The 18,005-nt window shown below is 40.1% G+C and overlaps 1 protein-coding gene across 3 annotated transcripts in view; it reads left to right on the top strand.

Moving 5' to 3' along the window:
• The first annotated feature begins 1,494 nt into the window (after window positions 1-1,494).
• The window catches only part of ARFGEF1 (ADP ribosylation factor guanine nucleotide exchange factor 1), a 185,738-nt gene continuing 169,227 nt past the window's right edge, over window positions 1,495-18,005 (top strand). The window contains exon 1 of one of the 3 annotated variants that reach the window (XM_050940497.1): window positions 1,495-2,168. In XM_050940497.1, the coding sequence (XP_050796454.1) occupies window positions 2,045-2,168 (124 nt within the window). In that variant the 5' untranslated portion in view covers window positions 1,495-2,044. The remainder of the gene's footprint in view (window positions 2,169-18,005) is intronic. The other 2 variants (XM_050940493.1, XM_050940496.1) reach the window with 2 other exon arrangements.

Here is an 18,005-nt window from a genome sequence, read left to right as displayed (position 1 = left end):
CCCACAGTGCATCATTCTGTAAGTCGATGCTAGCCATGGTAGTGAGGAAGCACTCCGCTGACTTAATGCGCTTAGTGTGTACACAATCGACTGTATAAAACTGGTTTCTAAAAATTGACTTCTATAAAATCAACCTAATTACATAGTGTAGACATACCCATAGTTATACAGTATATACAGTTATAAAGCAAAGTGTGCTTTTTCCAGTATATCTTATTTTGCTCGGGGAGGGAGGGGGAGAATAAATTATGCCAGCAAAAGTTCAGTTTTGTTGGTATAAGCTACATCCACACTATGAGCTCTTTGCTGGTATTATATACGGGAATACTAATGCCAGCAAAATTCTCCTAGTGTAGACCTGGACTTAGTTAGGGTCAAATCCTACAATTAGATACATTTGTACTAATTCTAAGTGCAAAATTTGGGACATACTGTTATTTATTGTTACCTAGCATTTGTTGAAAGCTGACTTTATGCTTATTGGAGCATGAGCTTTCGTGGGTGAATACATGTCATACTTCCGACGAAGTGGGTATTCACCCACGAAAGCTCATGCTCCAATATGTCTGTTAGTCTATAAGATGCCACAGGACTCTTTGCTGCTTTTTCAGATCCAGACTAACACGGCTACCCCTCTGATACTTGACTTTAGGCTTGGTTCTCTACAGAGTATGAAGAAAATACCGTCCCTACCCCAGGGGAATAAATTCTAAGAAGATAAACAAAGACAACAATTAAAACACAAAAAACACCATTTAATCATGTAGTGGAGGTGCAAAAAATTACAGCAGCATTTTTTCATTTAGGTTTTGTTTTTCCTGTGTCACTTTATGCTAAAGAGAGGAGAGGTGTTAACATTGATGGCCTCTGTGAAATAACGTATTTAAAATGGGACTTTAAGAGGGTAGGGTAATCGTGGTATTAATGGCAAAGAAAAAGCAACTGTTCAGAAAGATTGAATGTTTGTAAAATGCTTGAGGTCTTTGGACAAAAGCACCCACAACACTTTAGAAGTGCACAGTAATACTATTTAGTATTAACAAGAAAAACTCCTGGTGGTCCTCCTCAGCCCTCATTAGTGTCATGCACAGTTTGCAATTATATAAATACACTTCCTACCCCTGCTCTTGTGAGTTACATCTCAAATCAAAGTGAAGGGCTGAGAGGCAGGGCCAGTATGAACGCAGAAGAGACATCATCTCATTGACATAAATACCTCTATCTGCCCGAGAGAGTCCCGACTTCTTCCTGCTGGGGAGAGCCGGGCAAGCAGGTCTGCCCAAAAGAGTTCTATCCCCTGAGCAGGGAGAGTCCTGGGGCAGTCTCCCTGAAGGAATCTCTTGCTGTAGCCAGGGTGAAAGTTGGGGGTGGGGAGCAGCTCTGTCCGAGGGAGTCTCTCCCCGGAAGAGGGTGGTGGCAGAGCAGCCTGAGGGAGTCTCTCCCCAGTGACGGGCAGCGCTGCCTGAGGCTCGCTCGCTCGCTCGCTGGGCGGCCGGAGGGGGGCGGTGCTGCCGCTCCCTTTGCTGAAGTAGCTCCCAGGTGGCAGCGCCTCGCTCTCCCCAGCCCTTTCCCCTCCCTCCGCACCTGTAGCGCACCCACAGGGCGGGCAGGAGGCGGGTCCCTGCTGAGCCTCCGTAGCGCCGCGGCTCTGCCTGCCCGCTCCCTTCCTCCGCCTTCCTGCCGGGTTGGGGTATCGCGCCGCCGCTTCCTCCTCCGCAGCCCTTCGGCCGCGGCCCTGACGTCGTTTCCTCCCAACATGGCGAGCGCAGGTTGTTGCCGCCGCCGCTAATGGAGGCTGGTGCGGGCGGGCGACTCCGGGGCTGAGAGCGCCGCGGTCAGAGCTTCCTGCCTAGGGGCTGCAGCGCCCTGGCCGGGCCCGTCCCCGGGGGCCTCGCTCACGGTGCGGTGACTTGCTCTGCTCCCCCTCTTTGCCCCCAGCGGCCGGGCGGCCACAGTCCCGAACTCGCAGCCGCCCGAGTGCCCCCCTTGCCCGGTCCCCGCTGCCTCCCCCCGGCGGGAGCGGCCGGTCCCCCCGATCGCTCCCATGTATGAAGGCAAGAAGACGAAGAACATGTTCCTGACCCGGGCCCTGGAGAAGATCCTGGCCGACAAGGAGGTGAAGAAGGCGCATCACTCCCAGCTGCGCAAAGCCTGTGAGGTGGCCCTAGGTGAGAGCCGGGGAGGGGGCTGGGGCAGGCGGTGCCCCTGGGTTGACCCCGCTCCCTTCAGGCCCCCCTTTCCCTAAGCTGGGTGATGGGGGAGACAAGGCGGCGGTGGGGGCCGTTCGTGGAGCTGGGGGTGCACAGGCATTGGGGAGCGGAGGGGGCTGATGGAGGGATTGGAGGGGGAGAAGGAGGGTTGGTGGGGGCTGGTGATCGAAAGGCAGCATAAGACAGGCCTTTGTGATCAAGCAGAAGAAGTGGCCGGGCTGGTGTTTGTGTAGCTAGGGATGGGAAGAAACGTGTATGTGTGTGGGGGTGGGGGAACCAAAGGCTTATGGTTATTACACTGCAAGCAACTACTGGTGTGTTTGGATCTCGGAGAGAGAGAGGTTGCCGAGTTGCCCCTTGTTGACAGCGAGGGGAAGGGATGCAGTCGGTTGCCTGGCGGGGCATCTCCGCCCCACACGCCCAGGATGAATAGGCAGAGAAGAAGGTGTGTGTGTGCTGAGCTGACCTGGAAGAACAAGGCCGCCGGGGAGGGAGCAGGTGACAGGCAGCGATAAAGGGGGAGGGGAAGAGAAAGAAAGAAAAGGGGATGATGGAAAACCAGAGACAATGACACTCAGGCCATGTCTAAAACTGATGTCTGTTCTTGAAGTAGGAAGCTATTCTGTAGGGAGGAAGAATGAGGGTGAAGGAGATTCAGTCGATAGCTGTCTAAAAGGAACCTCTGTAGTGTGTATGTATGGAGAGAAAAATAGCTGCTAGGAAAGAAACCCCCTTTATTGTATTGCAGAGTTAATGTAACCACAGTGAAGAGGGAGACATTGTGGAGATGTTCATATTGCTCGAGATGAGCGAGTTTTGGTTGTCTGACAGCTGAGCATATAGTGGAGATGTTTATGTTGTGCAGTATTAGGTGTGTGACACAGCTGACAGTATTAAAATGTTGGTTGTATGTACAATGCATTTTGGCTTAAACTTCATGGTGTAATGAGCACAGGCCAAGGTACTGATCTCTGGACTGAGAAATGACTGCACATTCATAAAAATCAATGTATCATTTAATTGGAAGAAAATCTACCTTTAATTTGTTTGGATGTATTCTTTTTATCCTTACATTGACAATATTGTTGTTGAAGTGATTTTATCTTATGAATTTTTGGTAATAAGTTTATTTTAAGTAGATTCATTTAAAAGAACATAATTAACCTGAAATTTACTTAAAAAATCAATTATAAGTAGTTTCATGTACTATACCGGCTCATGAATCTTTCTGCTACTTTTTGTCACTTTTAAAATCACATTTTCCTTTTTAAAAATAAAATATTTTTCTCCTTTGTTTGTGATATACCCTGACCAACAGAGGAAATTGGATGTAGTGAAATTGGCTATTCACAAAGTGCTGTCAAACACAAATAGTAAACAAACTGATGAAAGTATTTCATCTCTAATCTTTCAGTTATAGTTTTTTAAAAAAAAAAAGACAAAAGTGGGATAATGTCCATTTGATTTACAACATAGATGACACATTTACTCTTTATTTACAACTTAAATAAATTAAATTAACTAAATGTAAAACATGCAGTTTAAAAAACTGTGTTTGTATCCAGACTATCTTATGTGGAATTAATTAGACAGTAGGAAACCTCATGAAATTACACTTTATTTCAGAAATTGAATTATTTATTTGTATCTCTGGAGCATCCAGATTCTACTACCAGGATGTTTGTCCCATTGTGTTAGGTGCTATAAAAATATAAACAGTTTTTGCCCTAAATATCTTGCAGTCTAATATCCTGATCATGCAAACTGATCTGTGCTGGCAGACCCATACTCACAATGAACCCTATTGATTACTGTGTCAGTGTTGAGCTTTACTGAAACCTTCAACCGTGGATCTAATTCCAAGATTGGCATCTAAATAGGGACAAGACATGACACATGGGTGTGAAGATGGCAGAGGACGGGAGAGTGAGATAGATAAGGGCAATACAAGACTGTATATATTCTCTAATATATAAAATATGAAGACTTCATAGATCTTTTGAATAGTATAATCGAACAAATGATATTAATTTATAGTATTTTTACTGTAAAAATATTTAGACTGATGGAATAAAAACCTTAATGGGTGATTGTTTTGGGACTCAACCTTTTTATGGCCCCATCTTCTAATTATAACAGTGATATTTAGCTCTTGAATAGCAGTTTCGATCCATAGATATCTAAATGCTTTACAAAGGAAGGGAAATATAATTTTCCCCATTTCACAGATGGGAAGCTGAGGCATGGAGTGAGATGTCTTACCCACACCACATCAGTGGCAGAGCTAGGAATGTGGTTGATTCCTGGAAATGTTCTGATTCCTAATCTATTCCCTTATCAGCTTGGTCTGCCTCTCTGTATTATTATAGAAGTCTTTTAATTGTAATTATATAAATCTCAGTAATATTTTTGGTTTTATAAGCAAGTAGTAAAAAACATCTTGGATTTTTGAATGTTGAGTGCTAAAACCAATTGTTAAGAAAACTTTAGTGAGGCCTTGCATCATGATTTAAAGCTACTGCAGGTGATCTGCTGAGGAGTTGATTTTGTTTTTCTTAGTTAAATGAGATTTAGCTTTTACCTAATGTTATTAAAATACGTTGTATGTATTTAAATTAGCTAAAATATTGTTGTCAGTCTGAATAGTTAATCTACAAAGATCTGGTTAAATTATTTCATGAATTTTTTAAAAAGCTTTTGGGATCTTCCCAAGCATAGCAGTGCCAATGATGATATAATAGGATATTACCTACTGACAGTAGATTAGAAGAATTCTGTAATTAAATTCAGTTGTGACTCTGATCCAAATATTGGTTCTGCCTGGGTCCTTGTTTTGGTGGATATGTTGTAGTTAATACAGATCTGCATATTAAATGGAAGCTACAAAATATTTTAGCCAAGGAGTTTTTGGACCCACCTTTTGGAGAAAGCCTTTAATAACAACAGCAAATATATGTGTGCCATGGAACCAAAGGAAGCTGGACAGAGAATACTTTTTGATCTCTTTATGTTTTCTGTTTAACTGTGCTCTGTGTTAAAAATATCAAATGCTTAGATGCCTTAGAAATATATAACATATACAATACTGATATAATATGAAGGTTCCTACTCAGCTGTTTACATTTACTGCTCAATCACAGTGAAAAGCTAAACGCATAAGGAAAGGGTGGCGGGGACACCGTGAATCTTAACAGTAAGATAATAGAGTCTATCTGTAAAGAGTTTGAAGTGCACAAAATAGCCAGCTGCTGTTTACACTGTTTTCTTCATACAGGTACATGTGGCCACCATTAAACAAGCCTGTCTGCTTTTTTCAGTAATTTATTTTTTTTGTATTGTTCACATTGTCAGGTTGGTGGGATCCAATATTTGGTCTACTTAATGTTCCTTATATTAGATCTGGCTGTAAATTTTACATCGTTGTTTCTAAAAACAATTTTTCTATGTTCCTTTTGTTCTGTTTTTCTAAAATCATGCGGTCAATGTCAGGAGCCCGGCATGTATAAATAACAAGTTAAAAAAACAAAAAACTTCTAGCATACTCATGTACTAAGCAAAGAAATTAGTAAGGAAACATTTTGAGATTTCAAGGGGTTATTGTGAACAACAGGAAGTTAAAACCTTTAAAATAGGAGTATTGTCACTCCTTACTTTTAGTCCCTACATATTGCTTGGCATTCTTTACTATTATGCTTTTCTTAGAATCTTACTCTAGTGTGTTTTTGCTTTAAAAGCATGAATGAAGGAAACTATTTTCTGGAGTATTAACTATGATTGAGTTTTCTTTCTTCCAACCAGAAGTGAAGATGAGGTTCTTTTAATGTAAACATCTTCATTTACCGGTTATTAAAATGTAAATTGAACCTCTTTTCGTGCACACAAAATGATTTGAATTATAGCTATGTTTTTCTTCAGGTTTTTTAATCCAGCAGAATTAAGTCTGGTGTTTACATTTCATCTTTCTTCCCTCCCGTTAAAGCTTTTTACCTGGATTCTGGTCTAGTCTGCCAAGTTGTGTGGGGTTTCATACAGAACACTGTCAATTACGTCTTGACATTCTCCCCCCTCCCCCCTTTTTTTTTACATTCCATTTTTTGTAATGCCTCTGAGAAGCCTGAACATTTCATATATTCTTTCCCACATTCCTTTACTGTTTCTCATGGAAAACAGATGACAAAAGAGCTGTACATTGTTTACTTATTTGTGCACCAATATCTTTTAAAATGTTAGCAGGAATGTGTTCGTCTTTTGAATTGTCTGTTAATTTACTGCCTAATGCAGACACTGGAATGAGATCTCCCATTATTCTTAGTGGGGAGCAAGTAAATGATTGCTACCATTTTGTGGTTGTAATTTCCAGTTTTTCAACTATATTGCCAGATTATTATATTATTAAGGTAAATTGAAATGTGTGCCTAATCTACTTAGGTATCCTTACATTGTTTTTCAGTTGGATGTTAACAGGATTTTAACTTTTTAATTGAAATAAAATATTTAGTATTAAACTTTTTTTTTTTTTTTGAGTTAGTGTGTGAACCTGAATAGCTGAAGAGCGAGTTCACAGAAAATAAGATTCCTTTCTGGAATTTGTGGTTTATATACACAGTACTTGTGTAACCACAAATTAGAATTATCTCTAGCCATATTCTCTACAACCATCTTAAATCTGTAAACTCCAAATAAACAGTATAGAATTAAACAAAACAAGAACTACTCATCTGCTTGAAGTTCCATGCTCTGCTGAACTGGTGATACTGAAAACCCTGCCTGGAATTTAATCCACAAAAATTCATGCTGTTGTCTGGGTTGGCAAGGCCTCCATTTATGACCCCACTGGGTGAGGTGTGACATGGCTGTGGAACCTCCTGCAGGGATGTCTGTTCAACCTTTGTACCATGTCACATGCACACACTGTGTGACCATTTAGTATAGATACCGCATCATGCAATTGTTGCAGTGATAAATATCAGCATAGACTTACGATTTGAGTGTAATTCTCTGAAAATGACAAAAAGTAAGCCTCTCAGTAGACTTGACTCAGCTTCACCTTAATCTGTGACTGTAGAGCTGAGCTGGGTGGGTCTCCTCTGCTCTCCTTTCTCTCTTCTTCATTGTAGAACTCTTTCACACAGTCATCTTCTAGAACGGGAGTTATAATTGGATACATGTGTAGTAATAGGTGTAATGGTCAATACAGAAACCAAAGGCCATGTGATGAATATGTAGAGCATTTAATAAGTCTGCTTCAAAGCTAGTGCAGTTAAATTAAATCTCTGAATTATATCATGTGCCTTTTCTGGAATAAATTCTCTTGCAAAGTTGTTAGTTATTTTTCCTGTGTACACTGGCAGGCTTCTTATCTTAAATGACACCTTGTACCTTGTTACTAAATGCAGTGGTTAATTTTTAGATACTGAGGCCAGGTTTTTAGAGTGCCTATATGCTTAATCGGAAAGATACAATACTCTAGCAGATTTACTATCTTTTCTATTGTACTCTTGTGTTGCTATGAAAAGAATAATAAACTTTGCAGTTATATTGTCCCAATAGCTTCTTCTGATTCAGAGTTCTTTTTAAAATATATTAATGCTAGTTTATTAAAATAGGTTAGTCTCTTCTGTTTTTTATATTGTTTCTTATGTCTCAGATAGCACGAAGCAACAAAATCTCATTGGTTAATATTGTCACTGTCTTCCCCCTCAACATATATTGTAATACTCTTCCAGTTGAGATGTAAAGTAAGGAGCTTGCTATATTCATGTTCTTGCTAGCAGGGCCATTGTGTAATTACGACTTCTCTTCCCCTTTTGCTAAGATAGAAGACTTATCAGTAACACTGAGACTTCACTGGCTCAGTAAAGTGTCTTCCAGGTTTGCTACCACATCTGAGACTTGATTTAGTGCTATCAATTTACAGGACTGAGGAAAACAAGTGTAGTTAGAAAACAGGGCTCCATAATCTTGAACTCCATATTCAGTAATTTCTTGACTGTTTGGAATGATAACACTGACCAATGCTAATCCTTGGAAGGGAAAAAACGATACTAATTCCTTTTGTTCTAGAGTTACTTAAGGGCTGTGAATCTCTGATCAGCCAGTGTCTTGTATTAGGTTTATTTTTTTATAATAAGTTAGTGTGGCTCAAATGTGGGTAGGGAAGAATTTAATGGATAAGACATGTCAAATGTTTTGCTGTTCTGGTAAAATGAAAAGCCAATGGAAACTTTCACCCTATTTGTTTTTCAACTGGAACTCTGTTTACAACAAAATACATCATACTTACTGTCTCTGTCATCATCAGAAATTCGTACAATAAAATATATTACCCCACCCACCTTGTCTAATATCCTGTATTGACGTGGCTATAACAACACACTGCATATAATAAAATATATCCTCAATTTAAGATATAACGGTGTCTCTAAGCCTTCTTAATCTTGACTTTCAATACATTCTGAATCTAATTTTAAATTTCTTTGTCTTAAACCATCTTTGTAACACAAAGTTCAACTTTTGAAGCTAGTGTTGTATAATAAACTGCGGTAGGGCTAATTGGAATGTTTAAGCTTGAATGATACAGTTGTCTTGTGACTACACTGCATCTATTTCTAACAGTGAATCATCTTTGACTAGGAAAAAGAAAATGTGAAATAGTAATCTTCTTTTCTGTGTTCCCTACCAGCACATTTTTCCTCATCTTACTACCTCATTCTTTTCTCTTCTGTCTTTCTCCCCCTATTTGCTCTTATCTTTACTCCTTTTGTTCTTCAGTCTCTCTATCTACTTCTTCTACCTCCTCTGCATTTGCATTTTTTAGAATTATAGTGGCACTGATTCTGGGTATGTTATTGTATGGGGATATTCCAAATTGGAATATTTTAAAAACTCTGCTCTCTCTCTGACTGGTGAAATCAGATGTTTGATGAACCAGGTTTTCCTGGAGTCTTTCAGAAAAAAACGGCTCTGGAGGTAATACTATAACAGCACTTGATTTAAAAATGACTGGCTTACTGCTCAGTGGCCAATGAAAATTGACAAACAGGAGTGGTAAATTGTGGTTTCATATAGCCTATGTGTGGACTTCGTGTTTGGAGGGAGAATTCTTGTTGTTTGATATGTCTTTTTTGTGGTGTTCATGAGGGTTGTCTAGCTGGGCTGTAGGATCTTGAACAGGTCAGGGAGAGACTGGTGTGTTTATTTGTGTATCAGTTTGGGCCGTTTGGCTGGGACTCTTTGATCAGCTTCAGTGTTTGAAGTCTTTTTTTGAATAGTTAATTGCTCCTTGTTAATGGAAGTGTGGAGATGAGCAGCAAAGTTCGGTATATACCGGTTGCCAGGCAAAATCCTGAAGAGGCAAATGGGGAGTTTCAGAAGGAGTTTACAAGAGGGCATGTGAGAGGCTCTTTTTCTAGGTGGTGATCTATGTTTGATACCATGGTGACTAGCTGTGGATTGGTATCTGAGACCTGTAATGGATGTTCCATGTTTACTTTCCTGCCTGAAGCCAGAATGAACTTCCATTATATGAAGTGAAAGTTGGTGACCTGAAAGAAAAGATTCTTGAATTGGAAGGATAAGTACAGACACCATGGAACCTCAGGGAGGCTGAGGAGTTCTTGAACAGCCAGATTGAGGAAACATCATTATTGGAGATTCAAGGACAAAAGTAACTGGCCACCAAGAAACTGGAAAAGAGGCATTTGAAGAGGAAGCTTGGCAATTTATAACCACCAGAGGCAAGAGGATGAGGTGGCATTCTACACAGTTGGAGACAGATGAGAGTTGTCAGTCTCTGACTATCCGAGAGGAGAGGACCAGGAAGAATTATACATGGCTAAAATTTTCCATTTGTTACCATGTTTTCAGCGTGCAAACTACAGAATACATCTCTGAATATCTAACTGCTCAAATGCAACAGAAAGGTATATAGGACACACTTGTGGAAGGCTGCTCAGCCCAAACCATAAGAAAATCAAGCATGCCCACAAAAAGCTGTAGCCATCTGAGTAAGACGTACGATTTTTTGATGGAGAATTTTATACTAAGAATGTAAATAACATTCTGAAAGGGACAGGTAGACAAAAGAATGGCATTCTTTCTTCCTGGGGCCAAACCATGAGTCTTGGTACTTAATACTCCTGATACTAAGACTTGATCGCTTCTTAAATCAGTGGGCAAGGATCCACTGGTGATAATGCATGTCAGTGCTAATAATGCTGCTTCATGGGATGTCTTGCAGATTATAGATAGGTTGTGGAATCTCCGTCACTGGAGATTTTTAAAGAGCAGGTTAGGTAAACACCTGTCAGGGACATTCAAGATAATATTCAGTCCTGTCTTGAGTGTACGGGGCTGGACTAGAAGACCTCTCAAGGTCTCATCCAGGCCTATGATTCTGTGACTTCAGAGGACTCAAAAAGGTGATGTAGTAGAAAATCAGTTGAACATTCTTCTCTGAAGTCCTGTCCTGTCCAGCGAGTGAAGAAGGCAGAAGATTCTAGAAATGAAGCACTAGCTAGGCAAGTGGTATAACGAAGTGGGTTTTGTGGAATGTTAGTCCCCCTTCTATGGGGAAGTAGGTGGCCTCCATCTTGGTAGAAGGAGAATGAATTCCCTAGAGAGCGGCAAGACTTCAACTAATAAGAAAAGGAGAAGATGAAAAGAGGAAACAAGCGAGTACTTGTTTAGCCCATCTAAGATGTTGGGGGGAAAAAAAAGTTAATCAAGACACCAAAGGACACAAAGAAAAGAAATTCTGTAATGGTCTATACACCAATGCCAGGAGCTTGAGTAATAAAGATTAACTGGCTCATTTGTGAGCCTAAAGTTGAGCTAGTTCCTGGGGGCAAGATTCACATGATTGAAATGTTAAATAGGTTATAAGCATTGGGTGCGGTTTTTATTTTTTTTAGGAAGGAACAAGTGGCAAAAGGGAAGGGGATAGGTGCTTACATACTATAGTGAACAGCATGGTATAAGAACCAATATAGCATAGGAATGGGAGCCCTCTGTCAAAAATGGCATTACCGCTTTTAGTCACTGACGAGTTAGAACATTGATCCGCAAGCATTCAAGATCATTTGCTTCCAATAGATAAAGCACAAGGTTAGGTACAAGGTGATGTCTGCTACAGACACCAAATCACATTAGAGAACAGGATGACCATCTCCTTAAGCACCTAGCTACAATGTGCAAGGGGAAAAAAGCTGTGTTACCATGAGGACTTCAGTCTGAGTGATGTATACTGGAAGTCCCATGCTGCCAGTACTAAGTTGTCATTGCAACTTCTATAATTTTTAGAAGATGATTTCATAACTCAGAAAGTGTTGCATCCAATATGAGGTAATTCTATATTAGAAATCATCTAGATGGATGATGAGTTGATCACATACTAAAAATTAGTGGTAGATTAGATACAAGTGATTGTGACATGGTTCTGTTTGCACATAATACATTTTGATAAAGTCCAAAACAATGATATATATCCATCTGCTTGAAAGGGGCTAGTTTCACAATGCTGAAAACAGTTATAAGCCAAATCAGTTCTGAGAGAGAATTAAACAGAACAATGTGAATAACTGGGAATAATTGTTTAAGAGCACTTTACTAGATTATAAAACAAACAAACATATTTAACAAATAGAAGAAGGGGGAAGTTCATAGTAATAATATACATCGAAGCTAGGAATTATAGAAAATTGATGAGGGAAGCAAAAGGACATAAGGAGAACTCTATTGCTAGCAGAGATAAGAACAATAAAGAGTTTTTAAATTGTATTAGGAATAGAAGGAAACCTAACTGGTATTAGCCCATTACTAGAGGGAAATGGTAGCCATCAATAATGATGCAAAAGAGACGGAAGTGCTCAATAAGTGTTCTGTATTTGGGACAAAACCATGTGATGTAGTCATGGCATGTGGTGATGGAATACTTTTCATTCCAACTAAGGAGGATACTCTGCAGCTGCTAAAGCTAGGCATTTTAAAATCAGTGGGTTCAGGTGGCTTATATCCAATAATTTTTAAAAGTGCTGGTCAAGGAGTGCTCTGCACTATTTAATGTTGATTTTTTTTTTAAATAACTCTTATAACACTGGGGAAGTTCCAGAGAACTGGAAGAAAGCTAATGTTTTATCAGCATTTAAGAAGAGTAACTGGTTAATTATAGACCTGTCAGCCTCACTCAGTCCTGAGCCAAATAATGGAATAGCTGGAATGGAACTCATTAAAGGGAAGTAATATAATTGATACCAGACAGCATGGGTTTATGAAAAATAAATTTTGTCAAACTAACTTGATATCTATTTTTTGTTAAAGATTTATGTTTGGTTGATTAAAATAAGTGGTGATGTAATGGACTTCTGGAAAGTATTTGACTCAGTACCACATGACATTTTAATTAAGAAACTAGAACGATACAAAATCAACGTGTCACTTATTAAGTGGATGAAAAACTGGCTAACTGATCTCAAAATATAGTTGTTAATGGGAAATCATCAAGTGGGTATGTTTCTAGTGGCGTCCTTCAGGCATCAGTTCTTGGCCTTGCACTATTTAATGTTTATATAAGTGACATAGAAGAAAACAAAAATCATTACTGATAAATTTAGCAGATGACATGCAAACAGAGCTGACCCTAGGTGTTTTGCAGCTCACGGCAGAAAATATTTTTGACACTCCCCAAGCAGCTGAGCAGAAAAAAACAAAGGAAAAGAAGGCCAAGCATAGTGGCTTGTGGGGGCGGGTGGGGGGAGGGCAAAGGCGAGAAGGGAAAGAGCAGCTAAGCACCTGCCAGCTTCCCGCTCCAGATGTTGATGCCTAGAGCAACAGCCAACCCTCTTCCTCCCCCCCCAAATAAATAAATAAAATAGCCAAGTGTCTTCCCATTCCTTCCCCTGGAAGTTGACGCCCAGGGTGACTTCCCAGGTTTCCGGCCCTGCACACAGATTGGGAGTGGGGTAAATAATGAAGAGGTCAGTCACTGATACAGCACGATCGCTTGGTAACTTAAGCGCAGATAATCAGTGTTTGTTTTAGTATGGTCATATGTAAAGTTATATGTCCAGAATAAAGACACTAGGCCATATACATACATGATGGAGGATTCTATCCTGGGAAGCAGTGATTCTGAAAAGGAGTTGAAGATCATGGTGTATATAATCAGCTGGACGTGAGCCCCCAGTGTGATTCTGGCCAAAGGGGCTGAGGCAATCCTTGGATGCATAACTAGGGGAATATTGAGTAGGAAAAGACACATCATATAACATCTATTTGGTATTGGTGTGACCGACAATGGGATATTATGTCCACAGTTGAAGAAGGATGTTGATTAATTGGAGGGGGTTCAGAGAAGAGCCATGCAAATAATGAAAGGTTTGGGCAACATGCCCTATAGTGAAAGACCAATGAGCTCAATCTGTTTAGTTTATTAAAGCGAATGTTAAGGGTTGATTTGATCACAGTAAATAAGTACAATACTCTACATGGAGAATAGAAATTTGATAATAGAGAACTCTTCACTGTATCAGACAAAGGGATAACAGGATACAAAGGCTGGAAGTTGACAAATTCCAACTAGAACTATACATAAATTTTTCAGTGAGGATAATTAGCCATTGAAACAATTTACTCAGAGTTGTGTTGGCTTTTCCATTTGTGTAAATTTTTAAATAAAGATTGGATGTTTTCTAAAAGACAAGCTCTAGTTCAAACAGGAATTAATTCAGGGACGTGCTATGGCCTGTATCATGCAGGAAGTCAGACTAGATAATCACTTCTGCTTTTATAACCTATTAATCTGTGAAAAATATTCACTGCTGTTGTGGGACAATTTTTTGTTTCCTCTCTCAAGGAAAAAATCTATCTTTATGGCAGCTTCAGTATGTGTAGTGCGGGGAGGTTTTACTATATTAAAAATACAAGTACAGTTTTACTGTACTGTATCAAGCGTGTGGCTTTATTGCACAAGTGAATGGAATACTCCTAGAATACTCAAGGAGCTGACTGAGGTGATAGCTGAGCCATTAGCGATTATCTTCGAAAAGTCATGGAAGATGGGAGAGGTTCCAGAAGACTGGAAAAGGGCAAATATAGTGTTCATCTATAAAAAGGGAAATAAGAACTACCCAGGGAATTACAGACCAGTCCGCTTAATGTCTGTACCCAAAAGACAATGGAGCAAATAATTAAGCAATCAATTTGCAAACATCTAGAAAATGTAACAGCGTGGATTTGTCTCAAACAAATTGTGTCAGACCAACCTGATAGCTTTCTTTGTCAGGGTAACAAGCCTTGTGGATAGGAAGGAAGAAGTAGAGGTGCCGTATCTTGACTTTAGTAAAGCTTTTGATACTGTCTTGCATGACCTTCTCATAAGCACACTAGGGAGATGCAACCTAGATGGTGCTACTATAAGGTGAGTGCAAAACTGATTGGAAAAAACGTTCCCAGAGAGTAGTTATCAGCGGTTCACAGTCATGCTGGAAGGGCATAATGAGTGGGGTCTCGCAGGGATCAGTTCTGGGTCCGGGTCTGTTCAATATCTTCATCAATGATTTAGATAATGGCATAGAGAGTACAGTTATAAAGTGTGTGGATGATACAAAGCTGAGAGAGGTTACAAGTGCTCTGGAGGATAGGATTAAAATTCAAAATGATCTGGACAAACTGCAGAAATGGTCTGAAATAAATAGGATGAAATTCAATAAGAACAAATGCAAAGTACTCCATTTAAGAAGGAACAATCAGTTGCACACATAGAAAATGGGAAATGACTGCCTAGGAAGGAGTACTGCAGAAAGGGATCTGGGAGTCAGAGTGGACCACAAGCTAAATATGAGTCAATAACGTAATGCTGTTGCAGAAAAGCGAATGTCATTCTGGGGTGTATCAGCAGGAGAGTTCTAAGCAAGACACGAGAAGTAATTTGTCTGCTCTACTCTGTGCTGATTAGGCCTCAACTGGAGTATTGTCTCCACTTCTGGGTGCCACATTTTGGGAAGGATGTGGACAAACTGAAGAGTCCAGAGAAGAGAGACAAAAATGATTAAAGGTCTAGAAAACATGACCTATGAGGGAAGATTGAAAAAAACTGGGTTTGTTTAGTCTGGAAAAGAGAAGACTGAGAGGGGACAATTATAGTTTTCAAGTATGTAAAAAAATAAAAATTGTTTTTCTTAACCTCTTAGGATAGGGCAAGAAGCAATGGGCTTAAATTGCAGCAGAGAAGGTTTAGGTTGCACATTAGGAAAAACTTCCTAACTGTCAGGGTGGTTAAGCACTGGTTGGGTCATGGAAAGAATCCTCACGCAACTGCAGTAGCACTGATCAGACTTCCATAACATTCTTCTTAACTCCTATTTCTTCTCATTCTTCTTTCCTCTGTTTACTTAGTTCTTTCATATATTGTACTTTAGCCAGAACAAGGGTCGGCAACCTCTGGCACACGGCTCGCCAGGGTAAGCACCCTGGCGGTCTGGGCAGGTTTGTTTACCTGCTGTGTCCACAGGTTCGGTCGATCGCAGTTCCCACAGGCCATGGTTCGCTGCTCCAGGTCAATGGGAGTGGTGGGAAGCGGCACGAGCTGAGGGATGTGCTGGCCACCGCTTCCCGCCGCCCCCATTGGCCTGGAGCAGCGAACCGCAGCCTGTGGGAGCTGCGATCAGCCGAACCTGCAGATGCGGCGGGTAAACAAACCGTCCCAGCCCACCAGGGTGCTTACCCTGGTGAGCCACGTGCCAAAGGTTGCCGACCCCTGAGCTAGAACAACACATGCAGTTTTGCAGTACCATCTCTCTTGTGTGACGAAGTATTACGGTTGTAAAATAGGGTCATGCTCTACCCATAGCAAGTTTTATGTAGCTAGCATTGAAATTACTTGCAGTGAAACAGCACATAGTCCTTGCTCTGTTCTTATTTTTTATTATTGAATTTTGCTGCTAAATGGAGGTCACTGTTCTAACAGTATTGACTATAATGTCCATCTTGCTTTTTGTAATATTTGTAACTTTTTTTTAACCAAAAAAGTCTTCTATCCCAGTTTTTTAAATTGAGGGATTTGTGAAAACATTCTTGCAGTTTTGTGTCAAATGTAGTATTACTAAATACACTTCTGAAACTTAACCAATATTGTATTAAAGGGTATACTTTTAAAACTTTATTACTGTTTACAACTGTCTTCAAATAAAAATGGCTTTCTTTTTTGGATTTCTCTTCCCACTCTGTATAGCATGTACACACTGATATGATAAAAGATTTATTATGAGTTCTCAGTTACTGGCATTCATGTACTTTAAATACCGGTAATAATCATTTGAGTTGAAAAAGCTTAACAGTCACTGGTTTAGATAACTTTTCATCTTGTGGCTTACTTAAAGATCCTTTCTGATCTCACATTTTCACCGTGTCAGCTATTGCACTTGGTTATAGGAAAAGATATTAAGATAACATTACAATGAGAAAATGAAAATAACCTTATAATAGTGAGATGAGTATAGCTGCTTGGTCACATCCACTGTCCTTTTTATCTGTGCTTATTTCCTCTTGGTATAGAGATCTTTCATTTCCTAATATTTTTATTAATAATAATAATAATAATAATAATAAATCATTGCTTTCAGTCTTCACTGTTCTAATCTCTTTGCTGTTTGTTTCTGTAACATTTGGTACCTATCCAGATTTGGCGTCATTCTCAGATTTGGTCATGTGTTTATCTAGAAACAGAGGAAGCATCTGACATGAAATAGTCATGTAGGATGCAGAAAGATTTTGCTGCAGCTTGAAGTGTGTGGTTTGTTGGTTTGTGTGTTTTTTTTTGTTTGTTTTTGTTTTTGTTTTTTTTAGTTGATCTAAACAGCCTGTGGGAACCATGAGTGTTGGTTTTGCCTGCAACTAACAGGAGTACCGTTGGAAGACTGACAGATGCTTCATTGCTGTGACAGAAGTAGCTCTGCAGAAAGTTTGAGAATCACTGATGTAAACAGTTTTATAGGCTTTCCAGACACATTTAAGAAAAGATAATTAGGTATTATTAAAATAATGGTCTTTGTTACTAAAGCTGTTTAATATGGCCATGCAACATCTTGGCAGATGAAAAGAAACACGATGAAGTCAGTTACTTAGTGGTGCTTGACAGTAGTGTGGGAGAAGAGCCAAATGCACAAGCGGCAGACCTTCCCACAGTGGCTACAGGTCCACTCACCAGAGGGAACTTGGAGCACACTCTGCCTCCTGGCTCACCTGTGAGCCTCAGCCTGGGGTCCTGATAGCTCTCCCAATGACTGCACTAGCCTTAACCTAGCTTCTCCTGACTGAGCGATTGTGGACATGGTTCTCCCAGTTGTCAGTGGGAGCACTGAATTTATTGAGATCTTGCTTGACCTTATCACTGTATTGATAGTTTGACAGTTCCTTTACATTGCAGTCAGTTCTTGGAGTTGGCCATAAAGCACAGTCTTCGTCAGACTATCTTGAGGCATACACTGCCCCAGCTAACGAAATCAAGCATAGTCTGCATAGACTGTAGGTCAGTTCTCTCAAGGATCTTGTTGTTGTTGATCTGCTAGTCCCAAGTGACTCTAAGGATTTCTTCCCAGCAGGCGCAGAGAAGTGAGTGGATATCACAAGCTTGCCCCCCCTGCTTTTAGGAGCTCCAGAGGTATCTGATCGTTGCCTGCTGCTTTCCTAGGTGCAATTTCTTCGATAGCTTTCTTTACATCTTCAAGAGCTGGTGTTTGGTCCAGCTGCTGCATTGTTAGAAGCTGGGGGATGGCAGGTAAGGCAGTATCACAGATAATG

Source organism: Gopherus flavomarginatus, chromosome 2, assembly GCF_025201925.1.
Source record: "Gopherus flavomarginatus isolate rGopFla2 chromosome 2, rGopFla2.mat.asm, whole genome shotgun sequence".
In the NCBI taxonomy this organism is placed as follows: Eukaryota; Metazoa; Chordata; order Testudines; family Testudinidae; genus Gopherus; species Gopherus flavomarginatus.
The sequence above is the reverse complement of the archived record's forward strand: the minus strand, read 5'-3'. Positions and strand labels throughout refer to the sequence as shown.